General features: G+C 40.3%; 1 protein-coding gene across 1 annotated transcript in view; it reads right to left on the minus strand.

Annotated features, from left to right (window-relative positions):
* Positions 1–27,114, minus strand: part of UBR3 (ubiquitin protein ligase E3 component n-recognin 3) — a 233,207-nt gene that overhangs the window by 154,704 nt on the left and 51,389 nt on the right. The window contains 5 exon segments of the mRNA XM_075070130.1: positions 4,646–4,874; positions 8,988–9,118; positions 13,902–13,968; positions 20,118–20,164; positions 20,818–20,961. Coding sequence (XP_074926231.1) covers positions 4,646–4,874; positions 8,988–9,118; positions 13,902–13,968; positions 20,118–20,164; positions 20,818–20,961 — 618 coding nt within the window.

The raw sequence follows: 27,114 nt of genomic DNA on the forward strand, positions 1-27,114 counted from the left end.
AGCAAGCAGAGGAGGCAGTTTGCACTCTAGGGAAACAGAGCTTTGATGTTTGGAAGAAGAGGTGTATGAGACATGTCTTTGATTAGCAACTCTTGAAACATGGCTCAATGTGAATGCCGAGTCTCTTCCGGTGCACTGACACCACAACTAGGTATTTAATGAAGACTATTGGTACTGTGGAGAGAACAAGTTGTAGCACTTTGTATTGATAGTGACTGGGCCCTACGAGGAATTGTAGATTCTTCCTATGGGCCAAGTGGATCACAATATGGAAGTATACATCTTGGCGGTTGTGACGCTTCTCAGGGTTATGGTCAGGGTTGTGCAGCACCTCGTCACCACCTGTCCTTAGCTCACCCCAGTCTTTCCTCCAGCATTGAACAGCCAGACCTGCTCTGAGCCACTATTTATATAACAACCCTGCTGACAGCTTGCCCTTAGGTGAAGTATACCTGGGTGTACTTCTGTAGCCCAGACATAATTCCAACAATCTGTTGTCTTCACTTGGAAACAGGGTACCTTCTGCTGCTTGTCTTTCCTGTAGTGAATCTCCCCTGGAGACATCACAATCTCTTGATTAGCATTTTGTTCAGTCTGTAAATAGGCATTCATTGTGAAGTATACAATATTCAGTTTGCATATAGCCACGTCAAGTTTCTTTCAAGTGGGAGATGCTTATTATCCTCTTTTGGTGACCAGTCCCAACTTACAGACCTTAAGAGCATAATTTTCAGGAAAGAAGGATGGAGTATTACTTACAATTATCTGTACGTACATTTCATAAGGATTATGATAATCAGTGTGACACAAACTTTTGGTAGAGACCTTATATGACCCCCTTTAACAAATTATTATATAGGGAGAAGACCCAAGGGATCGCTGTGCCCACTGCCAGTTGGCACCAAGAAGTCCCTGGGTGACAAAGGTCAAGAGCCACAAACCAGTCTTGTGCCTGAAAAGAAGGGATGACGTAGGCTGAATTTAAGACTATGTAAAAATTTGTTCAGTCTTCTCAGGTCTAGAATAGTTAACAAAGTATCAGGAGCAGGGGCTTCTTTCCCTGAACTTTAGAGGTAATTCCTCTGTGGCTCCTAGGCAAAGAAGGGTACCCACTTCTTTTAATTGATGAGAAGGGTCTCTGAAGATGGATAGTAAAGGGGAACGGGTAGGGGGCCATGGACTGGAATTGGATGGAATATCCATGTGAGACAACTTCCAGCACACACATCTGTTATTCCAGTCCAAGCCCAATAGAAGAAAGCCAACCAGCATCTCAACAAGAAGGTCTGGGCATAGCCCTTGCTCGATCTGAGTGTGGCTCTCAAATCTCATGACAAACCTGCTGTCTGGAAGCAAGTGTAGTCTGGTTAATGACTAAGGAAGATGACAGTCTCATACAAGATTACCTCAGCTTCTTCCTGGATGGTTACTCAGAGGACTGTTGTGGGTAGCTGGGTGTCTTCTGTCTAGTCTCCCTTGCCCCTGATATTCAAAGTGCCTGTGAATGGAGCAGAGGTGTAAATGCCTAGTGAGCCAAGTATCTAGTATCTGGTGTCTTTTTGGGTGCATAGTGCATCATTGGTACATATGGTGAGTAAGTGTGTACACTCGAAGAGCAAGTCCTCAACTGTATTCTCCACTTCCCTAGGGAGGGAAGAAACCTGTAACCACGATGCTCTGCGCACAATCACCAGAACAGCCAGGGATTTAGCTTCCACATCCAATGCCTCCATGGCTGCCTGTAAAAGAGGCCTTTGCCATTGGTCATCCTTCAGTAACAATGGCTTTAACGTAGAGTACTGAGGAAGTTTGGCCAGAAAGGGAGATAACTCTGCCCTAGGTCAGAGAGTTGTATTTCACAAAGTTTGACAGTTACCTACTTGTAGCTGCAGTGATGCTGACAAATAAGCCTTCTTTCTAAAGAGAGTTAATTTATTTGGGTCCTTAGAAATGTTCTTGGACAGTTTGGCTATCAGTCTCATGGGGTGCAGAAACCACTAATTAACCCAATGTTGGATAGGTATAAAATTACTCAAACCACTTTTGGGGGACTGGTCTTTCTTTCCATTCTTTTAGCATTTAGAGGCAATGTGGCTGGCGTCTGCCATAGAATTTTAGCTGGTCTGGCAGAAGAGGAGAAATGCAATATGTCAAACAGCTTGTAAGCTTTTTCTTTAATTGTTGAGGGTTCTATTTCAAAGGTCTCAGCTAAACGAGAGAGCATCTCCTGAAAGGCTCCAAAGCAGGTACGGGAGCCAAGGAAAATGCCTCATCGGGACTATGAAAGATGCTCCCAAAGCTCAAGACATGACAGCTCCTCCGTCAGCTGTACTTGTTCCTCCCTGTCTTCAGATAGGATTCTGGCAATTGCTGCAGAATTGGAGCATGACCTTCTGCATTTTCTTGAGTGATGGGAGGGAATTAGTTTCCAAGACGCTCTAGACAGAAGTCCCCACTATGCCCAACAGAGCCAAGGGAGAACAGGAAAAGTCTGGTTTTGGTCAGTCTAGTTAGGATACTGTCATTCCTGAGATGGATAAGTCAGAGATCTGGAGTGCCCTGACAGTAGAGACTTTCTCCTGATCTGTGTAAATGGCAAGAAGATTCTCTGCTGTAAGGTGGAGAGGTGTATCCCGGAGATGAAGAAGAGTAGACTGCCTTCAAAGATAAGACTGATTTTTGAGGTGACCTCAGTACCATGACGTCAGAGACTCATATCGATGCTGAGTGCAGTGCCACTGGTGCCAGAAATATAGGTACCTCCTCTAACATTAGATTGGACAGTACCATTAATGTGTCAATTATTAGTCTCAATGCTGGTACTGGGGCCAGCAGTTTGTGGTTGCCAGCACAGTCAGATGTAGGCACTGAGGATGCCTTATATATCTTCAGTATAAGCTGGAAGTTGAACCAGCATCACTTGCTCCTGTCACACGAGCAGACCAAGTGCTCAGTTCCTCAGAGGAGAATAAGGGCTTAAGCATTTCCTCATAGGAAGAGGGAGTTTTCATATCGCCCTTGCTTTAGTAAGGAGACGGTAGTGATGTTTGGTGCTGAAATAGTAGCTGGGACCAATATGTTCAGATGGTCCCAGATCCTTGACAGACAGTGCCATTGATTTTTTTGCCAGTACCAGCATTAAGTGTTGTGTGCTGGCTAACAAGGGCACTGGCTAACTGGGACTTGGACATGGCCAGTCCCATCTTAAAGGTCAAGGCCTGTTCTTCAGGGTCTGAAGTCCCTTTCATTGATTGTCCAAGATGATTCAACTTCAGCAAAGCATCTCTGGATTTTCTTGTGCCAGTAGAAAACAGCACATAGGGCAGAAATCTGATACATGGCTCTCACCAAGACAAAAAAATGCCTGCTGCTATGACAGTCTGTAAGCAGAATGAGTTGTCACAGGACTGGCATTGTTCAAAACCTGAGGGCTTTGAATCTTATTGTAAGCAAAGATAGCGACATAAAACACCAAGCAGAAATTTTAAGTTTCCATTTTAAAAAAACATTTTTAAAAATCCTTTTTTTGGAGGGAGGGGGAAATAAAATTAAAAAGGGGGAGTTTGCTGAGAATTATGCCCAGCTAATTAGCAAAAAAAAAGAGAAGAATATTTCACTAAGGGGTAGTGAACAGACACCTTGTTCTGTCTCACTGCCATAGACGATTAAGAGGGAACTGCGGAACAGCTGCATGCACTGCTATTCATGTAGCTAAAGTTGAAGCATCATGGTGACAAGTGGACCGCCGTGGCTCCCCCATCGACCCCGCTTACTCCTTCTGCCGAGGTGAAGTACAGGCATCAATTCGGGGATCGATTTATTGCGTCTAGATGAAATGCCATAAATCGATCCCTGACAGATTGATTACTACCCGCCGATCTGGCCTTTGGGTTGGGGCATTCACAAGGACTCACAGGGCACATGAGCAGCCCAAGGGTCACAGGTATTCACAGATTCCAGTCTCATGTGCATGAGGCACATGCACACTTAGAATGAAATCCATGCTGACACACACTCGAAGAACCATCAATGTTTCTCGCAGTCTTTCATAACAGTACCCATTACATTAAAAAAAAAAAAAGGCTGCAAAAATAAAGGAAAAGCTATGTATAATCTTGCCCAACTATTTCAAAAGCAGTTCTTCCTAGCTTGAAATGCATGTAATCTTTAAATCAAAACATTAGATAAAGGTGTCCAATCTATAGCCCTCAAGAGCAACTTTGTTAGGAAAATTTATATTGCATTATAAATTGAAAGTGTTCCTTGAGCCCTACCTGGCAATTTTAAATGGTAGTATGTGAATCAGCCCTTTTGCTACAAAGAGCTAGTAGGGGACACCACTTTCCTGTCCTCCTGTCCCTTTTCTCTGCTGTACCAGAAGCAGCACAGATCAGAGAGCACTCATATCAGCAGCTTTCCCACTGTCTACTTGCTGCTTTACAGAGGGGAAAAGAGTAGTTCTGGTCACTCCACCGCCTACATCCCTGACAGGCTGTGACTGCACAAGAAAGAGCAGGATATAAACTCAACTGGCTCTGCCTGAACCTAGTTCTGAAAAATTAGGGACTAAACTCAAAAACAGAAGATTAAACATTCAGTACAAGTCTTGTTTGATATTATTAATTAAAACAAGAATTCAACTTACCTTGCAGCTCACTTTTAATAAGACAACTTTCCATCATATATAGTAGGACAGTGACCATAATATCCAACAGTTGACATTCTTCTGTCACTTGACGTGCTAGCTCTTCATTGCTGAATAACTGAACACTGATGTGCACAATTCTATTAGACATAGTGTCTGATTCATGGCTTTTCTTCAGTGTTTTCATAATAAAAGCATAATGCTGAACAAAAGTTTTAGTAAAGGCAATCTGCAAATTTAAAAATAAGAAGAATTTTAATATCACTATAGTTATATTTCCTCTTATTTCAAAAAATGTATTCTCAAACATACAATCAGTATTGCAGAGAAACATCAGATTTATCACAACAGATCAAAAATCAGTGGTCCATCTTATCCAATATCCCATTTCAGAGGAAGGTGCAAGAAATCTCACAATGGAATATCCTGTCCTTCCCAACCTCCATCTTATATAATTGTATGTGTTCTCATTACCCATGTAAATAACTCATCTTTTTTAATATCTCGGTTCTTATGACTGAACCCTTAATTGTAGCATAACTGTTCACTTACAGAAGGAACTAATCTAATTCTACTAACCCCTTGCAATCAATATCTTCTGACAATGGGTTCCACAAGCCAATTAAACATTCTATAAAAACAAATTCCTACAAGTTTTAAATTTGCCATTTTTTCATTAGATAGCCCCATGGTCTTGTATTCTGAAAAGGATAAACAGGAGCTTCCAACTTAGCTTCTCTAACATTCATTCTTTTATATATTTCTATAATGTCTTCTATTGGTACTCTCTCTAAACTAAAAAAAACAGGACTAATGTTTTCAATATTTCCTCATCAGGAAGTCTTTCTGGGACTTTAATTTCTTTTCTCTGTCACTGGATCCCAATTTTTTCTTCTAGAACCTTTTCCAGATAGGATGACCAGAAATGAGCAAAGTATTCAAATTGAAAGTGTACCACTGATTTAATTAATGGTAATATTAAAATTTCAAGACTATTGTTCAGTATTATTATAATATTCTATTATCATGATATTCCAACGTCATGCTTGATTTTTTTAACTGCTGCTGTATATACAGCAACTGTTCTCATTGAGATGTCCGCAATGTCATCCAGGTCTTTCTCATAGATGGTTTCAGTTAAGATGGAGCTGCAGTTCATATTATTTACCAACATTGAATTTCATCTGCCAACATGGCTTCCCATATATTTATCTTTGCTAGGTCCCTCTGGGTTCCTTTATTGCCTTCTCTAGTACCAGAGGATGCTGTAAAGGCCAAAACTATAACAGGGTTCAAAACAGAACTAGATACATTCATGGATGATAGATCCATCAATGACTATTAGCCAAGATGGGCAGGGATGGTATCCCTAGCCTCTGTTTGCCAGAAGCTGAGAATGGGCGACGAGATGGATCACTTGATTACCTGTTCTGTTCATTCCCTCTGAATAACCTGGCTTTTGCTACTGTCAGAAGACAGGATACTGGGCTAGATGGACCTTTGGTCTGACCCAGTACGGTAGTTCTTACGTTCTAGGTTTGATTGTCCTAAATAATTCTATCATCTACAAAGGTTTACCTCGTCATTGTTAAATTGTTTTTTTCCAGATCAGTAATTAATATGTTGAAACAATATCAGTCATAGTACGGCTCCTTGGGGCATCCCACTATTTCATCATGTTATAAACTGACCTTTTATTTATACTTTTGTCTTTTAGCCAATTTTTAATTCATTTCAAATTTCCAACTTAAGTGCTACTGCTGTTCTGAACCACCATATGGACTTGAAGAGATTAGATAATGCAAGCTGTCTTGGTGATGAAAGAAAATTTTTAGCTCAAGAACTATAATCCCACGTCTAGTCTAAAACTTGTCCTTTGAACGTGTTAAATCTTTCTGGAATATAAAGTAGGCATTTTAAAGCTACGTTTAAGCCAACTGTGGCTTCCATGGTCTGAGACTACAAAATCACTACTTCACTTTACCCATGTCTGTCCACACACTGAAATACATGGCCCATTTGTATTAAGAGCACTGCAGTTTGCTACTTTTAGCCAAACTGATTCTCCACAATACTGTGAAGCATAAAGGGACCACAAATGGCTCTCAAGAAACCCCACACACACCCCAGAATAAAGTAAGCCCAGAGTAGCGAATATGTCTGGAGTACACTGTGCTTTGATTATTCTTGGCTGGAGGATGGCCAACAGATACCATTCAAGCCAGAACATAAATTACACTGGATGAGACTATATTTCTGCAAGAATTAAAAAAAAAGAATCTAGCCTAGGGGTCCCCAACATGGCACCCGCGGGGGCATCTAAATGTGCCCACATCCTAGCCGGCGGTGAAGCATCCTCCAAAATGCCGCCGAATTTCTGTGGCATTTCGGCGGCGACGACTCTCAACAAGCGACGTCATCGAGAGGCATCGCCCCCGAAATGCCGCTGAAATTCGGCAGCCTTTCAGCGGATGCTCCACCGCCGCCACGGTTGGGGACCACTGATCTAGCCTTATTGGAGAGACATGGTAGGGGAGGTAATAACCTTTAGAGACAACAGAAGTTGGTGCAATAAAAGATATTATCTCACTCACCTTGTTTCTCGAATATCCTGGGACCAACACTGTAACAATACTGCATAAAATCTATCCCTACAGCACTCAACGGGTCAAAGAGCACCAGCAGAGGACCATATAAAATTAAGTCAGAAGAGAGTAAGCATAGGTAATCTGCCGACAGCCAAATAATTGACCCCTGACATTCCTATCCAAACTAGGCTGGATTTATACAGAGAGGATTACCCTTGAATTATCTATGCTCTACAGAGTTTATTTCCATTTAAGAATTTTACTTCTTGTAGTATTGTATAGCAATAAGAAACTGAACTAATTGGTGATCGTGTGGACAAGATATTAGACTAGATGCAGGAGATCTGGTTTAAATTACCAGTTGTATCAGACACTTCTCTCTGTGCCTCAGTTCCCTATCTGCAAAAGGTAGGTAATCCTTCCTTTCTCCAATAGCTTGTAAGTTCTTTAGGCAGGACTGTCTCTTACTACAATCATTTAACATTTTAAAAAAGGAAAAAATGGTCCAATTCAATGATTGAACTGAGCTAATATGTAGTTTACAACTTCACAGAATAACTTTGCAATCTTCACCATTCCTTTCCCTTCACTTGTTACATCAGATCTAGTAGGACTCCTTAGCTCCTTGGGACAGGATCTGTGTGTTACTTGTTTTGTAAAGCACTAGAACTGATTTTAAAATGGTGGTTTCCTCCCTGCTGAAGATTTCCCCTTTTTGTCCCCAAAACACAATCTGAACAAACTTGGTTTTCTGATTTCCTAAAATTGGAAAGTAGATACTTTCTGCAAAAATATAATTAGGTCAAAAACCCAATTTTCTGCCAAAAATAAGTTTGATTAAAAAAAAAAAAAAAGGTGACCAACCCTACCTGACACACTTCAGGTGCTGTAGATATAAGGCATAATCTTCTGCTTCCAAAAGTTATCAGTTAACACACATTAAAATTAGCAAGTCTCAACAACAACAGATATTCTTTCACAATGAAGATGCTGAACCAAGTCATTTCTTATAACCAGATGAGACATGAGTTTTTACTTATTCCTTAGTTTATTATAGGTGGCATAGGTAAAAATGTTTATAGTTAAGCCTGACACTTTTCAAAAGATTTGAAATTAGCAACAGAGGATTGAGGAAACCTAATTAAAAACTATTTAAAACAGTCAAGCTAATTTTTATCATAGAAAAAATAATATTGTATTAACACATCCTCCTACCACAAGAATTACATGCTCTGGACCTTTAACTGAACTAGTGTAAAGAGTATATTAACAGTAACAAATATCTCAGGAGCAGATGTCTCTTCCTCATCCTAAATGTCTCAGGAAACTTGAGGGGTGGTGGAGAAAGGGGTGTAGAGAAACAGCTTGTTGATATTGCACTTGCTCCAAGACTGGAAACTAAAACTGTAAAGGCTTGTAGGTATCTTCCCTTTAGAGAGCTAGATCTTATAAAGTCAAACAAAGCTTATGAGCTATAAAGGAAAAAGCCAAAACAACAAAACAAACACAATACTCTGGCTCCTGAAGGAATTTTCAGAACAGAATTATTCAGCCAACCTGTTTTGTCCACATCTCCTTCCATGTATTGTGCGGCTCTGGGCATACCAACAAACCCTCAAATAATAAAAGAACACAGGGTTTGTTATATTAATGATTTATATCAACCATAAGTGTACTCATGCACGATGCAATACAAGTCGAAAGTAAGTGAATAAAGGAAATTGTTTTTGGGGGGAAGGCGGGCATGCAAATACCTTATAATCTTGATCTGGTAGCATGTTGAGTAAGAAAGTTACCATCTTTTGTGGAAATTCATATTTTATTGTCCAAAATAATAACTCTTCAAGAAAACATTTATGCTTTAAAACATCCATGATGGACTGATCTGCATAAAAAGTAGGAGAACAGAGGAGGGGGAAACTTCAGAAAGACTTTAGGTTTTGCAAAGTACATTCCAACCTTAGTTTATTAATAATCTACTTAACTAACTAGATGCAAATATCTAAGAATCAAGAACATCTTAATGCTACTATCCTGCTAATGGTGATAAAAGGGTTTTTTAACACTTGAGGAAAAGTTAGCTATCAGCAATACTGTATACCAGGGGTCGGCAACCTTTCAGAAGTGGTGTGCCAAGTCTTCATTTATTCACTCTGATTTAAGGTTTTGCGTGCCAGTAATACATTTTAATGTTTTTAGAAGGTCTCTTTCTATAAAAAAGTCTGTAATATAGACCTATTGTTGTATGTAAAGGAAATAAGGTTTTTTAAATGTTTAAGAAGCTTTATTTAAAAATAAATTAAAACGCAGAGCCCCCTGGACTGGTGGCCGGGACCCGGGCGTGTGAGTGCCACTGAAAATCAGCTCGCGTGCTGCCTTCGGCACGCGTGCCATAGGTTGCTTCCCCTGCTGTATATGCTTGTAATGGTTTCATGTATAGAACTCCTGCAGTCATCAGTGGAAGTCCTCAGTACAAATCAGGTGCAGAATCAGACCCTTATACAGAACTCAATCTGTCAGCCTTACACTGGGTATTGAGTTACTCTGCAAATAGTTACATTGGGCCAGACCTTGAGATGATGGAAACTGTCACAGTTCCAGTGACTTCAACTGAGCTACAACAATTTATACAAATTGAAGATTTAGTCATTGACTTCAATGGGATTACTGATGGAGTACAGTACTATTCAAGAGGAGCAAGTGTGGCAGAATCTGACCCACACTAATTGAATGTTACAACTGTGACATAAATTAGGTGTAATTCCTAAAAACATATATGATCTGTTTGCAAACTTCTAAAACCTTTAAATAAAATTTAACACTTGCATAATATTTTAATTCTTCAAATCATTTACATACAAATAATACATTCTCAAAACAATCTTGCGAAGTAGGCAAGTATTATCGCAACTCTATAAAATGAAAAAAAAATGATAAATAAAGCAGCTTTTCCAAAAATTATAAACCAAGTTAGTAGAAGAACAGGGATCAAAACCCAGTTTATCTCAACTCCCAGACTCATTAGGAGTCTATTAGATCACACAGTGTCTTCACTGTCCTTCAAAGCTGTAATACTTACTATTCACAAACAACATAACCTGTCCACTCCTACAGCATGGAGAGATTTATGCAAATATGACCCACCTATATATATTGGAGTCAACTGGGCTACGGGGAAAGGAATCTTGCCCCAGAGGAGGGCAAGCAGCAGTAATGCCACCTCTTCCCCCAGAGAAGGCAGAGATAAATTCCAACTGGGATTTCATAAAGACTCACCCAAATCAGGGCAGGCAGTTTAAGAAATGCTGAATCGGTGCATCTCCTGGCCTGGCACTGTTCCCCACCCCTCCAAGCCAGACTCAATCATTTTGTGGAGCGTATTGGATGGCTTTGGGCCCAATAGTGAAGGGGGATTTGCTAGCGTTTTGTGCGACTTTGCCCACTCCAGATGAGCTTACCACCAGCAGAGCCAACATTCCACAGTCACATGTCAGTGGTGGACTCTGACCACTATGTTAGAATTTTCAGAAATTGTTAAAATATCATAAGAAATATGAACAATTGAAAGTTGAGAGGCATTTTCATGAGGAGTCTCTTTTTCTAATCCAAACAAAAAAAAAAAAAAAAATCTATGTTCTGGAAGGTGATATCAGATGACTCATTTTTACCTCTTCTAATCCTGAATATCCATCCAAAAATCACCAAGTCACTTACTCACAGCAAGCATGCGACATAATTTAAGGATTCTCATCTCCTCCCTTTTAAAAAGGTGTTGTATGATTTTACTACTGATTAAAGATGCAAGCTTGACAGCCATGCAGATTGAACTCCTCCATCTGCACAACAGACAGAATGATTACGAGAAGTAATGATTCCGCTCTACTCTGGGCTGATTAAGCCCCAAATGGAGTAGTGTGTCCAGTTCTGGGCACCACATTTCAGGAAAGATGTGGACAAAAGCGGGAAAATCCAGAGAAGAGCAACTAAAATGATTAGAGGTTTAGAAAACATGACCTAAGAAGGAAGACTGAAAAAAGTGGGTGTGTTTAGTCTGGAAAAGAGAAGACAGAAAGGGGACATGATAACAATTTTCAAGTGCATGAAAGGTTGTTACAAGAAAGAGGGAGAAAAATTGTTGTTCTTAACCACTGTAGATAGGACAAGACGCAAGGGGCTTAAACTGCAGAAAGGGAGGTTCAGGTTGGACATTAGGAAAAACTTCCTGTCAGGGTGGTCAAGCAGTGGAATAAATTTCCTAGGGAGGTTGTGGAATCTCCATCATTGGAGATTTTTAAGAGCAGGTTAGATAAACACCTGTCAGGGATGGTCTAGATAATACTGAGTCCTGCCATGAGTGCAGGGGACTGAACTAGATGACCTCTTGAAGTCCCTTCTAGGCCTATGATTCTAGGTACACTTCATATATTCCAATATGTGGACACCAATAATGTAGACTGTTCACACACACTCATTACCCACTACTGAAGTGCAGCTTCCTCAGAACAGAAACATGGCAGTCCCTCAGGACAGAGAGAGACGACCAGCAGATCAAATTAGACCTGCTGAAGTATTTAGAAAAAGAGTTCTTATCCAAGTTTGTCTAGGACACCAAAGCTATCACTCCTATGCTTGTGAAAAGTATTATGCAATTTTTTTATAAATTAAAAAAAAATACTGTCTATGGGATTGAAAATGTCTTACAAATTAGATTGTTTAGATGGACGAGTGTTTTAGAAACAGCAAAACAAAACAGAGAAAAGAACAATTTTATAATATGCTGCTCAATACCCAAACCCACATTTTGTACTGAAGTGTCACCTAAGTCTTTTAAATCTTCCTTTTATTTTTCCCTATGAGCGCAAAAAAAAAATTTGTAGCTGTTGAAAACTTTTCTCCTGGGATATCAGTGTTAGTATGCCAAAGTATCACAAATGCACAGCCTGCTGTGAAGATCTACGCTGGGACAGGAAATCTGCTTTTACGAAGAGGTAAAATCTGTTTTTATTCAATACTCAGTTTTCTAAAATTTTCTTTTAATACTCTTATTTTATACCCTATAGGACATAAAATACGAATACTGAAAACTTCAGAAAACTATGTAATATTTAATAAAAACAGAAACTTATCATTCCCCCCACTGGCAGACTCCCTCCTCTGGGGCTGACATTAGGAGCTATCAACATCATCAGCACAATCCATGTTGAGATGCCTCAGAGGGGGGGAAGACTAAAAGCCTGGGAGAAACGAAAGGTTTAATTAAAAGAATCATTTTGCTGAAATGCCTTAAATTAGGTCCATTTGGGCATTTGACAGCTTCCAGGCCTGAATTTCCTGCCCCACAATAGAAGTTCACTTTTATTAAGGAAACTGCATTATTTCTGGAGTAGTGAGGATTCTACTTTATCTTTTAGGAACTTCAGTTAAACTGTAAAGACTCATAGAAGTGTCTTAACTAGCGAGCTCCCTTATCTGCTTTTCCATCTTTTCTCTGAATTGTAAGTTCCTGAAGAGAAAACTATGGTTTTCTTATAACATTTCAATATATTTCCATAAATTTTAATTGACAATTACAACAGTTGCCATTGTTAAAACTATTAGTTATGCCCTCTTTTCCAGTCTCTCTATCTCTATTCTGCCCAGTATATGTGAAACACCGTAAATTATAATTTTCATCTCCCACCATCACAACTCCTTCAAATCTGTGTTCACTTCCTGTACCTTTCCATTTCAAATTCAAACTCCACATCCTCACTTTCAAGTCTTTCCAAAGCTTTGTTCATGCCTTCATTACTGTTTTCCCTGCAGACATTCCCTTCTCATGCCTTGTGGCTACCCAGTGCTATCTTCCTGTCTTGTCACACCTACAAGTAATGGTATAATGTAATTTTAAAGAAAGGGAGGCATTTGTCTTTTGAAAATATCAGTATGGAAGGCATTAACAATTGCCATTAGCACCTTTTCAGAACAACAAACCTAACAACAAAAAGCATAAGACATGGATATTCTCCCACCTCCATATCCCAAAGGGCTAAATCCTGATGTACTCTGTCAGTCATTCTTCAGATAAAACTCTCATTGACCTCAGTGGGAATTTTGCTTAAATTGGACTAGACATTGCAGGATGTGGCCTACAGAGAGGATTGATTTAAAGGCAAGATATAAATGTGAGTAGTTTCAAAGGAGTCTCCATTTGAATATCTATTTCTAATGACACTTCTTTTCATATTAAAGTGTCATTACAGGATTGGTTTACTTTAAGACCAAAAAGGGTCAGAGGGGAAGAAGTGCTCTTGCCTGGCCCAAACTGCAATTATATTGCACACTAACATAAAGAAAGACATTGTCAGGAACAAATTAAGCCTTCCACTAGATTTTTTAATTTTATTAGCATTTGAAAAACCTTCCACCTAAATATGACAACACAATGAGTTTTTAGAAGTTCCCTTGCCAAACAAAAGGTGACAAATGATCAGTTGACACCAAATACTGAATGGCAGTACTTGCTCCCTCACGAGATGAGAGCTGCAGATTAAAAATACTCACTGACAAATTAAATGCCTGTGTCACATGCAGCTTCCCTGTGCTTGAAAACAGACTGAGTACTCTTAGATAAAATAAGATAGACACAAAGCAAGCATGATAAATGGAGATCATAACTTCATAAATACCTTTGGTACTGCTGCTTAGTTTCACCCTCTTGCGCTTGCCCACACCTTGGCTTCCATCCTGGTCCTCCTGGAGCAGGGGAAAAGACTACAAAAATCAATAGCTGTACAGATTTTACTGCAGAGAGTAAACACTCTGTAATTCACTTCTGGATTAAACACATAGCTAAAAAACAACAGGAGACTCTGTACATACTTAGTAATAGGACAATGTTTTATCTGACCAAAGGTCCATCAAGCCTAGTATCCTATCCTTTGACAGTAGCCAATGGCAGGTGCACCAAAGGAAATGAACAGACAGGTTATCAACAAGTGATCCATGCCCTGACACTCATTCCCAGCTTCTGGCAAACAGAGGCTAGGGACACCATTCTTGCCCATCCTGGCTAATAGCCATTGATGGACCTATCTTCCATGAATCTAATCTTGTTACAGTATTGGCCTTCACAACACCCTCTGGCAAGGAGTTCCAGAGGTTGACAGTGCATTGCATGAAAAAATACTTTTTTGTGTTTATTTTTAACCTGCTACCTATTAATTTCATTTGGTGGCCCCTATTCTTGTATTAGGAGGAGTAAATAACAGTTCCTTGTTTACTTTCTCTATACCACTCATGATTTTATAGACCTCTATCATATTTCCCCCTTGGTCGTCTCTTTTCCAAGCTGAAAAGTCCCAGTCTTATTAATCTCTCCTCATATATAAGCCATTCTATACCCCTAATCATTTTCGTTGCCTTTTTCTGAACCTTTTCCCAACTCCAATACATCTTTTTTGAGATGGGGCGACCACATCTGCATGCACTATTCAAGGTGTGGGTGTATCATGAATGAATATAGCGGCAATATGATATTTTCTGTCTCATTATCTATCCCTTTCTTGATGAATCCCAACATTCTGTTCACTTTTTTGACTGCCGCTGCACAGTGAGTGGATGATTTCAGAGAACTATCCACAGTGACTCCAAGATCTCTTTCTTGAGTAGTAACAGCTAATTTAGACCCCATCATTTTGTGTGTGTGTGTGTGTGTGTGTGTGTGTGTGTGTGTGTGTGTGTGTGTTATATATATAGAGAGAGAGAGAGAGAGAGTTAGGATTATGTTTTCCAGTGTGCATTACTTTGCATTTATCAACATTAAATTTCATCTGCCATTTTGTTGCCCAGTCACCCAGTTTTGTGAGATCCTTTTGAAGCTCTTCGGAGTCTGCCTGGGACTTAACTATCACCTGCATATTTTGCCACCTCACTGTTTGCCCCTTTTTCCAGATCATTTATGAATATGTTAAATAGGACTGGGCCCAGTACAGATCGCTGGGGGACACCACTATTTACCTCTCTCCATTCTGAAAAGTGACCATTTATTCCTACCCTTTGTTTCCTATCTTTTAACCAGTTACTAATCCATGAGAGAACCTTCCCTCTTATTCCAGGACTGCTTATTTTATTAAATTTTGCTGGCTACTTTACTTTATTTCTGAAACTAATTGCTAAAAAATGTTTACATAGGTAAAACATCTAGATACGGTTCATGTAACTATGAAGTTTAATTTTTATTCCTTTGTAGGTTTATTTCTTTTGTTTTGGGTTTGTTTGTTTTTTGCATGCACGGCCTCTTCTGGCTTTTTCAGCCAAATAATGACTATGAATCTGAGCTGGCAATACAAATAATTGAGTAGACATTTTCTAATCAATTTAAATGTTTCTATCCAACATTGAAATAATTTAATTTGTTGGCAGCCAGTTACAATTAAAAGAGCCCTAGCAAATAAAGTAATATTTCAGATATATAAAAGGCACTTGTCATTTGAAGTACACAGAGCACTTTATAAACAAACAAGCCAGCCTTACATAAACCAATTTAGATTAAAAACATGATCACCACCACTTAAATGGGAAAGACAGGGCATAAAAAGAGAAAGTGAAATGCAGACAGATATATGAGTTGGGGTTAGGATGCTGGATCCTGGCCTCCAAGTCTACTGCTCTAACAAGCAGATGACACTGCACCCACTATACTGAAACAAGTTAAATATATTTGTCTTCATTAGAGTTTCTGAAATGTGTGATTTTATCAATTTAAGAGGATGAAAGCTATGTTCAAATTTGGGGAACAAAGTATTTTCTGGAAAAATATTTTCCTCAACTGAAATGTGTGCTGATTGTTTGTCTCCCATGTCATAGTAGGTGAGGATTAAATCTAAATGGAAAGAGTTGAAGTTTAACAGCAATGTATCCTGAACACTAAGCTTTTTAGATTCATCCTAAATACAAAAGGGAAAGTACCTTGCTGAATGCCATCTCTCTCCAATTAATCTCCCATGAACTAAAATACATTCAGAATTACAAAGGACAGAATAATTCACCACTTCTGCTTATTCAGGAAAAAAAAAGTCTTACATGAGGAAAAAGCATGATCTTTTCTAACAAACTTATTTTCAATTTTGCTTTAAGGCAGTTTTGCTTTAGTGCTCTTGATGCAGAGTTACTGAACAGTAAGTAATATTTTTCGTGCAGTAATTTGCACTGGAAAAACTGAACAAGGTTAAAAACTTGTTTATTAAAGTAGCTTACAGTAAGTTAACTGGATTTATATTTACAAATGTGCATTTCAGGTCCACATTTATAAAAGGCCCTTCAGTCTCTCTTTGAGTTACTAAAAAAACTCAGGGGATATTGAAGTTATTTTTACCCTCATCCCATATCATATTTACTTGTAATCTCCTATTTGTCTGAAAACATGTCAGGCAAATTAAGAAAAAAGTATATTCAAATTAAAATTGGTTGTGTTTGTTTAATGTTAATCCTTCTTGTTACAGCTGTTTCTAAATAAAAGTCTTGGTTGAGATCAAGTGTGAAAATGCCCACTCATGCTCTTTGAGATTACATTTCAACGGGGTAACTGAGAACTTGACTCAGATCCCAGATAGGACCAAATTTCTCAGTTTTAATAATAATAAATAATAAAAACAACAACTGCATGTTTAACATACTTGCTAGTTTGATCTAAGATATGATGATTTGCAGCTTTATACTGGAGATTGGAAAGAAAGAATGAATTAAGTGTCCACAAGGTGTAAAACACTAACTGATAGGCATATTTCAGTTGCTGTTATTCTCTCCCCACTAACCCAGGCAATTCGTTTCCCCTGGACCTTCCGTTCTATTCCTCAACCTTCCTTTTAAACTGTTATACTTCACCCACTGAAATAAATCCTTTTCCCTTTCTACAGTACCAGTATACCTCCCTAGTCCCCATTCATACCCCACCATCCTTTCCAAAAGGAATGCCATATCTGATCCCTCCCCAAACTACCACAATCGTGTCCATTTCCTTCCCTCACAATAGAGCAATCACAAACAAGGAGTGAGCATCATTTTGAATAAAATTCAGAATATTAAGATGAACTTTTTTTTGTTGCACTTAATGTCTCATCAGTATATTTCTAGTTGTTATTTCATACCGGGGGGGGGGTTTGTTTGTATAAAGATATGCTTAAAGAATATCAAGCAGTGCTTTGAAAAATGTCAACTTATAAATAGCACTGCTGAGAGCATAACATGCTGTGAGCTGGTGACAACAGAGGCAAACATCTGATGTAACTTATGGTAGGTATAAACAAACAACAGATTTTTCACTGCTACAGCTGTTAAGGATAAACTAAAAGTCCTTGCCAAAGATTCTGTTTTAAAGCATTTTAAAAGTTTGTTCTGTCTCCCTATTCAGATGTCTGAACAAGTTAAAAATGACTGTTGTCTGCTCCTGTCAGCTGGGACCAAGCTGTCATCTGGAAGACTGTTAAAGGTCTAGTAAAAAAAATTAGGTCCATAAAAACAACATTTCAAGTAAGCTAAGAATACATTAATAAAGCAACTCTACAGGGACGTAACTATTCCCCATCAATTCTTTTTGCTGATTCCAGCTAACCTAAACATAGGTTTTTTTCCTTCTCCCCTACCAAACATGATTAGTAAATAAGGCCAGATCTACACTAGAGAATTTACATAAGAAAATATTCCCACTGTTGCTATCACAAGCTCAGCTGCACCAGTGTTAGCATCGCTGGGCTATCTAGTGCCTAACACTGCTCACAACTCTTTTAGCATCATCTGTATTAAACCTACTTAGAACAAGTCTAATGGACATGATGCTGAAAACGATTGCTGGAAAGAGAGAGCCACCTGTGCTAGATATAGCAATTTCCTGCCATATCCTTGGGTGATCTACTGAATTAAGTGTAAGTATCTTTGGGGCCGTGATATTAAATTAATGGTTTATGTATTACTGTGGGCTAGAATTGTATGCAACTTCCTGAGGGTGGGGTGGGAAAGAGATGTAATAGATGACAGACCTGGGCGTTCAAAGGACTATACTGAACAGAGTGTCAGACAAGAATGGACTTTTGCAAGAAAAAAGTGTTAAGTGAACTTCCTGGGGAATATTTAGCAGGAAGTAAATATAAATACCTCACCTCCAATTATGCAAAAATCAAGACTTTTGAAGCTATACTCTGAGTAGGCCATTGTCCATTGATCACCTGTTACATAAGGCCAAAATCAAAGCCCAAGCTCCATAAAGGAAAAACTGAACTGTTCATGGTGGTTCTGGTTCTGAATATGAAACAGTTATGAATTTATAACCTGGGGGAAAACCCACTTATGGACTTGAAGCTACCAGAGCTCAAGACCGGAGTTGGGTGACCTCTGGTTATGTTTTTTAGCAAATCTAGGTTCTTTTACTCTTTTTAATATTTTATCTGTAATGCTTTCACTTTAAAAATAAATTTGCTTGCTTATGAAGAGCTGTGTGGTAACTTGTAACTGTGGGCAATTACACTGTTCATAGCCATTAGTGAGAAACAAAGCACAGATGCTGGCCTGTTTAGGCAGGCTTGCTTGCTTGGACATCACAGAATAGCAGGGAAGTGCACAGGCTAGAAAAAGCCAAGCCAAGAGGGAGAGAGACATGGGTCACTAATAAGGCTGCAAGTTTGTCATGGAGGTCACGGATTCCGTGACTTTCTCTGACTTCTACAGCGGTCAGTGCACCTGGCTCAGGGGCAGCTCAGGTACCTCCTGAGCCAGTCACATCGGCCACTGCTAGAGCAGTCTTGGGTCCCCACATCCCATCCCCTCCCCTCAGCAGCAGCAGAGTTTGCGTGTGGGAAGGGTCAGAGGCACGGGACAGGGTGATGCAGGCTCCAGGAGGCGGTTACCTGAGGGGTTCTCTGGAAGCAGCGACATTCTCCCTCTTGCTCAATTGCTAGGCAGAGGCGCGACCGGGCAGCTCTGCGTGCTGCCTCCACCCAGAGCGCTGGCTTTGCATCTCCCATTGGCCGGGAACCATGGCCAATGGGAGCTGTGGAGACACTGCCTGCAGGCAGAGGCAGCGTGCATGCACCTGGCAGAGCTGCCTGGTCCCGCCTCCACCTAGCAGCTAAGTGAGGGGGATGTCCAGGGAGCCCCCCAGATAAGCGCCGCCCACAGCCCACCTCACTTCATCCCGTGCTCCCTCCCAACCCCCTTGCTCCCTACCACATTCAAACTCTGCTGCTGTTTGGGGGGGAGGCACAGGGCCAGGTAGGGAGCCTGCTGGTCCCACCAACCCCCAACCCCCACCAGCAGCGGGGTTCCTGGGCTGCGCTCTGCTGCCCACCCACCCACCGCCACCAGTACCCGGGACGCCCTTCCCCAGCCCCCTCCTCCCCGACCTCCCACCTCCCCCCCAAGTTTTAGTCAGGGGTATATAGTAAAAGTCATGGACAGATCACAGGCTGTGAATTTTTGTTTACTGACTGTGACCTGTCCATGACATTTACTAAAAATGCATCTGACTAAAAAGTTGCCTTAGTCACTAACCATGATGGCTGAGGACCTAGGAGCCTCGAGCGGATGCCCTTGTTGGACCACAAGGAACGAATACGGGTCACAGTTGCCCTGAACTGTGACCCACATATCTATGTTGCTTACACCAGTTCAGCTGAAGCAGTATTAGCAATGAGATTTTTTTTATTATTATTATTATTATTATTTTTAAGTTCTTTAGTGGAGCAAGAGCATAAAGGTCTGGTCCTGTAGGTCCCTACTAACAGATGTTCTCTCCACTGAACTAGATAGACATACACGGAGTATTAAAGGTTTGCAGGATTTGGACTAAAGTATTCTCTCTGTTTATATATTGTTACATTTCTATTTGATTTCTTTGAAAAAAAAAATCTCACCTCATCTGAAGATTCTCCTTGTCCTGATGTTGTAGCACCTGCTAAACCTTTTGAAATAAACATAAAATGAAATAAAAAGATTTCCTTCACAATTCTTGTATTGACACATTTTATGAGATTTAATGACCCATAAAGAAACGCAAAACATAATCTCAGCTATAGCCACATTGCCTCATACTGATCTCGTTAGCTCTCACAAGATAAGCAGTACTGGGCTTGGCAGTACTTGGAGGGGAGATCTCCAGGGGATATTCAGGGTACTTGAAGAAGTGATGCTTGTGATTCAGAATTAGGTCCCACCATAGTGCTTCAGTGCTCCGTGTTGGTGGAAGACATTCTTTCATAAGAGACAAACTGAGTTCCTGATCACTTCTGGCCATCAAAAATCCAGGGCACTATTGCAATAATAAGGATTTAACCCAGTTACAACCCCTAAATTCCAATATGAGTAATTACATCTTGCCTACTCGAATTCCACTAATTCTTGATTGGATAAGGATTATTATTCACTTCCCTGAAGTACTATGTTTAGTTTTATTGGTGCAGTTACAACAGGTCCTGCATTTTGGCAGTACATGAAGTGATCCCTACAAATAATTTAATTCCATGAAGCACTTCAAATATTGTTTAGGACACACGAGAAGCTTTTTTAAAAAAGCAAGATTTCTCCCCCCACCCCAAGATGTTTTTCTACACAAACCTTGAATTGCTAAAGTGCTAGTCCCAGATGCTTGCTCCTGCATACCACATGCAAGTTTATCCTCAGGAAATGCCAGTCCAGAGCCCTTCAAAGCTATGAGGTACTTTTCATGACTTTTCTTTGCACATGCATTTTCTCCAACACCTTGAATATATATTTAAAACAACATTAAAGCAAAGACAAACAAGTATTCAGCTCATATGCTAACACAAGAGGCCTCACTTAATGAGATTCATTCCAAAAGCATTTATTTTACAAGACTAAAAAATTTAAAAAGCGGTTCACAATATTTAAAAAATATATGAACAAAAGAGTTAGAGATGCAAGTCTACAAACTTAACCCTAAACAAATACAAAGTCAGTTTGCCAGCGGATGAATTTAAATCCAAAATACAGTAGACTTTTCTGATCCTTTATTTTTTCCAAATCAAGAAGCATTTTTCTTCTAATCAAGGCACCCATCATTTCCATTGAAGTAAGATTGCTATCTACCATGATACTTCAGCCATGTTCAGCCCGGGGGTGGGGGGGTGGGGGGGGGAGATAGAGACAGAAAGTTGGTGGAAATAAAAGAATTCTGAAGTGAATTAGGCCTAATATATAAAAAACTCATTTTAAATTGTCTAAATTTTGGCAGATAATGTTCTAAGAGCATCAAACAGAAAAAAACAAAATTAAAAGAAGTTTAGTTGAGACCACTGCAGCAACAGTAAACCAAGATTACTCCCAGAGCTAGACACTTCCACTCACATCCAAGTTGCTGGTTCACAAAGAAGTAAATAAATTGCACACATTGGATTAAAATCCTCAAAAGACAAAAACAGCTAAAAAAATCAGTATTTCTCTACCAAAAAAAATTTATGAGGAAATAAATGTGTGTTCAGGTTTTTAAGCAAGCTATTAAACAATGAAAAGGCAAAGCATGACAACATGCTTTTTAGCTGCCCACCTGCTCCCTACAGCCAGAATTATCCTATGCAGCAAGTGGACCACAAAAACGCCTCAGGCCTTGCTATGTTCTGCCTCCGTGGAGGCTAGGTTTCCACTCATAGAGGTATGTTCCCTATTCCTGCAGGCATACTTCCTTATTCCACACAATGCTTCTCCCTCCCCACAAGGGGGAAAAAAAACAGGCTCTTCCACCTAAGCACAACATGCATACAAAGTCTGCTACTCTGTGATGCACGGTGAGCTTTTCCCCTGCAGAGTAAAAATTATTAAACTTCTTTCATTCAAAAGAGATCATGCTTGGCTCTCAAAAGACTCTTCCTTTAAAGTATGAAAAAGTGAATTTGGGAGAGAGGAGAGCAGGACAAAGTACTTTTCAGCAGTATTCATAAGTATTTCTCTTTCAGATAGAAGACTGCTGTCCAAGAGTTCAGCCCTCCTTTAACCCACACCTGCTCCAGATAATTACAAGCAGCAGAGAATCCTGTGGCACCTTATAGACTAACAGACGTTTTGGAGCGTGAGCTTTCGTGGGTGAATACCCACTTCGTCAGACACAGGTAGTGGAAATTTCCAGGGGAAGGGGTAGGTATATTAAGCAGCAAGCAAGCCTAAGATGAACGAGGTGTTCAATCATGAGGATAAGGGGCACTGTTCTAGCAAGTAGAGTGTGCAAACCAAAGGGAGGAGAAACTGTTCTGTAATTGCAGCATTCAGTCTTTGTTTAGGTCCAGAGCTGATGGTGTCAATTTGCAGATGAACTGAGCTCAGCAGTTTCTCTTTGAAGTCTGGTCCTGAAGTTTTTTTGCTGCCAGGATGGGCAACTTAAGGTCTGCGTATAGTGGTGGCCAGGAGGTTGAAGTGCCTTCCTACAGTTTTTGTATATTGCCATTCTGATCTCTTGATTTGTAGTCCTTTATCCCTTTCCCGTAGATGACTGTCCAATTTTTGGCCGAATGCTCCCTCAGAGGGCTTGCTGGCATATGATGCGCGTATATTCTTGGGACGTGCAGGTGAATGAACCGTGATGGTATCGGCTGATCTGGTAGGTCTGTGTGGTGCGCTGGTGTAGGTAATGTGGGCAGAGGTTGGCATCGCGGTTTGTTGCATGGATTGGTTCCTGGAGGTAGAGTTATATTGTAGAGGTGTGCAGTTGGCTGGTGAGAATACGTTATCAGGTTTGGAGCGTTGGTCTGTGGGAAGGGGATTGGCCCTGCCACCCCAAGGCCCTGTGAAAGTGTAGGGCTCTTTGTCCAGGATGGGTTGTAGAATCCCTGATATGCGTTCTGGATGGGGTTTAGCCTGGGGGCTGTTATGTGATGGCCAGTGGATCTGTTTGGTTTCTTTCTTGGTTTGTCTGCAGTAGGAAGGCTTCTGGGCTACGTCTGGCCTGTGATTTGTTTCTAATTTCCTCGTGCGGCGTATTGTAGTATATTTTGACTTGGTGGAGATTTTGTAGGTGTTGGTTCTCCTGTCATGAGGGTTAGAGCAGTATGAGGTGTACCGTCAGTGCTTGACTGTAGACATGGACTCGTGAGGCCCGGGATGGAAGTCTGGAGGCATGGAAGGTAGGCATAGCGGTCGGTAGGTTTCGATATGGGGTGGTGTTAATGTAACATCACTTATTTGCATCGGGTGGAATTTTCTAAGAGTTCTTCCACGATTTCAACAACTTCCACCCCCCATCAACTCAGCCTGGACAAAACTACACGGTAGGTCCACTTTCTGACACACGGATGCAAATCAAGTTGATGGATCACAATTAACAACTATATCGACAAACCTACTGCCGTATGCCACTTCATGCCTCCAGCTTCCTCCCGGGCAATCACAGCGATCCATTGTCTAAGCCAAGCATGAGGTTACAACGCATCCTGCTCACCTCCAGACAGAGACAACACATACATCCCCACAAGCATTCCGCAAAACTACATACCCGCACGAGGAATTAGGAAACAGATCAACAGAGCCAGACGTGTACCAGAAAAGCTTCCTACTGCAAGCAACTCCAAGAAAGAAAACCCAGGACCCACTGGCCATCACTACGACCCAGCTAAAACCCTCAACGCATCATCAAGGGATCTACAACCACATCCCTGGACAATGCATCCACACTTTCACAGGCTTGGGTGGCAGGCCAATCGTTGCCCACAGACAACCTGCAAACTGAACGTATTCTCAACCAGCACCTGCACACCCTAACAATGTAACTCTACCTCAGGAACCAATCCATGCAACAAACTCGGATCCAACTACTGCCCAATACCTATAACAACCAATGACCACATACAGGACTAACCAGATAGCCATACCATCACTGGTTTTCACCTGCACGTCCACCAATGTAATCATAAACGGCATATATGCAGCAATGCCCCTGCTGCTGGGACATCGGCCCAAACTGGACAGTCACTACGGAAAAGGATAAATGGACACAATCAGATATCAGAAGGGCAACAGACAAAAACCTGTAGGAGCGCACTTCAACTCCTGGCCCACTATAGCGACTAGGTGCCCATCCCTGACAAGAAAAAAACCCTTCAGGACCAGACTTCAAAGAGAGACTGCTGAGCTTCAGTTCATCTGGCAAATATTGACACCATCAGCTCTGGACTAACAACGACTAGTGAATGGCTTTCTTACGAACATTTCTCCTCCTTGGTGTTTCACACCTCTACTGCTAGAAAGGGCACCCATCCTCACTGATTGAACTAACCTCGTTATCATCTAGCTATGCTTGCTGCCATATATACTCCTACCCTACGAATTTTCCACTACTGCATCGATGAAGTGGGTATCTCACCCACGACAAGCTCACGCTCCAAACGTTCTGTTAGTCTGTAAGGTGCCGCCAGGATTCTCTGGCTGCTTTTATAGACCAGTCTAACACGGCTACCCTCTGAATAAAATAAATTACACTATTTAACACCAGAGTAACTCCTAATCCTGCTTATGTCGTCACATAGAAGTAGGTTAGAAAGGAATCAAAAATGAACAGCACGCAACAGAAAGCAGGGAGTTCATTTCATCAGGTTCCTAACCAGTGACTGCGTACATTTTGGGCTGGCATGGGAGGGGGGAGGCATCAGAGAAAGAAAATAGGTTGGCTATCTATCGGCTATTTTAATCTGAACAGAATACCCACAGCCTCAGGCAGCAAAGGTATTCTTTCGAGAGCAACGGTCCTAAAATAAAATATGAGGCATTTATGATCATTTGTTTCTATGTAATAAAATGTTAGTTAAAGTCAGTTTTCTGTTTCTTGATCTTAGACAAATTATAAAAATGTTCACTGAAATATACGTCTTATAAAATACTTGTGCCCAAAAGCCCTATTCCAGTTCTTACATCAGACAAATTCCCAATTGGCTTCTCAAGACTCTAAAAATAGCAATCAACTCAGATGTCAGTTTTATTAATTATTCTTATAATTATTTTTTCTGATCTTTTTGGTAACATCAGACAAAGAATACAGACCTGGGTGATAATGATAAAAAAATGGCTTCAATTTTAAATTCCTATAATCGTTAAAACGATTTATTAACAAAGGAATCATCATGAACTCACAAGAGCTCAGATCTTTGTAAAACTGTTGGTTTGTCAAACCTGGGTAAGGACTATGATCGGCATTGCTCTAGCCACTTTCTGGTCGAAGTCTCTAGAAAGGAAAGTGAGGCTCCCAAAATGAAGGACTTCGTTGAAGGTCTTTTCTATGCAATCAAAAGAGTGGAAAACCCATCTAAAAGAACGCTTAAGGCGGAGAAAGACAATTGTTTCATTTCTTATTTGTATTGCGTTCAACAAAGCGATTATACTGAAACATTTCAATAGATAAACACATCGTTAGGCAACCCAATAAAATGATAATTTATATAGACAGTCTGTCTCTCTTAGAATTTATCCCCTTGACAGACATACAAATTCAGACAATTGGATTTATATCGAAGAGCGAGAGATTCCAGAGACTGAAACAATAGGAGACAACTTAAGTTTTAGTATATGCATGCAAAAGGCAATAATAAAAATACTAGTGAACTCTACGAGCAGAATGGAATGGCCATAGCAGTCGCTTTGTCAGTGTATTACTTTCACAGAATACGATCTCTATCAACAGAAAATCATGTTTGACTGAAATATAAACTGCAATGAAACATGTGTATGTAATATCAAGCCCACAAGATAGAAATTTTCACTTTCCAATTTGTTTTAAGAAATAGTAATTAGGTAGCAAAAAGCTATGTTAAAGATTACGATTCCTTGTGGAAATCTTTAATTTGGTCCCTTGTGCCATCAAGCATTACTAGGGACCTTAATTACAGTTTGAAAAATTAGTGTTATGGAGGATGGTTAAGACTGATTCAAAAGCTTTCTGTTAAAAAGAAATTTTTTCAATGCTTAAACCAAATATAGTTAGGGCAACTGCACCTGTATAGCCCGCCAACATGGTCCACAAGGGCCCGACTTTAGATTCCCGCTAAAATACAGGAGTCCACTCATCACTGGGAAGGACTGGTCCAATCTTATCTCTCTCACAATCATCATCCAGATTACTTGGCCATTTTACAAGGCTGAGCTCTGTACTATTGCTTTCTCTCCATTTAAATTGAACTATAGTTGACTAACAATAATGCCAGCACTCAGACACATGATTTTATAGCAAGACCATTTAAAATGAGCATTCAGGAATTATTTTTTTAAAAAATATAACTAACCTGTCTGGGCAGTAAGCTTACTGGAAATTACCCTGTGCCTCATCATTTTAAACAAGAGTTTTGGTGAGTTATTTTCAAGCCTAAACGGGCGGTTTTTCTGTGGTTACAAGTTCATAAGCCTTAACTCAGAAGACCGATAAATATTTTTTCCTTTATTAGCTTTGGATTTGATCTTCAATTCCAAAGGTAATTGAAGGCCTGGCTTGAGACATGAGTAAGTTAGACTGGATGAGGCCCACGTCTGAGAGAGAAGATTAGGAAGGTAAATGAACTCAGCGGTAGAAACAGATGTCTGTACTAGCTCACGACACCAGGGAAGATAGCCCGCCAGAAGCGCCATTAACACTGACTTGAGAAGCTGGGAACATCAAAGCTGAGGTCAAGAGTAAGTATATGGAAGGCATAGACAGACGCATCGCTGCTACAAAGTACCAAGCCAATCCAACATGTAATCCAATGTAACAGTAAATGCAGTGCAACCGTGTAAATGTATATAAGGAAGAGGTCTGCTGTGCAACTATGTATATAGGGCTATGCCCTGCGCTCAAACCTATGCTTGAAATTGAATCAACCTCAAGTGTAGTTTGATTTGTATGACAAAAAGCAACTCCAGTGAATCTCTCCAACAAAACAAGAC

This window comes from Chelonoidis abingdonii, chromosome 10 (assembly GCF_003597395.2).
Source record: "Chelonoidis abingdonii isolate Lonesome George chromosome 10, CheloAbing_2.0, whole genome shotgun sequence".
Taxonomy (NCBI): domain Eukaryota; kingdom Metazoa; phylum Chordata; order Testudines; family Testudinidae; genus Chelonoidis; species Chelonoidis abingdonii.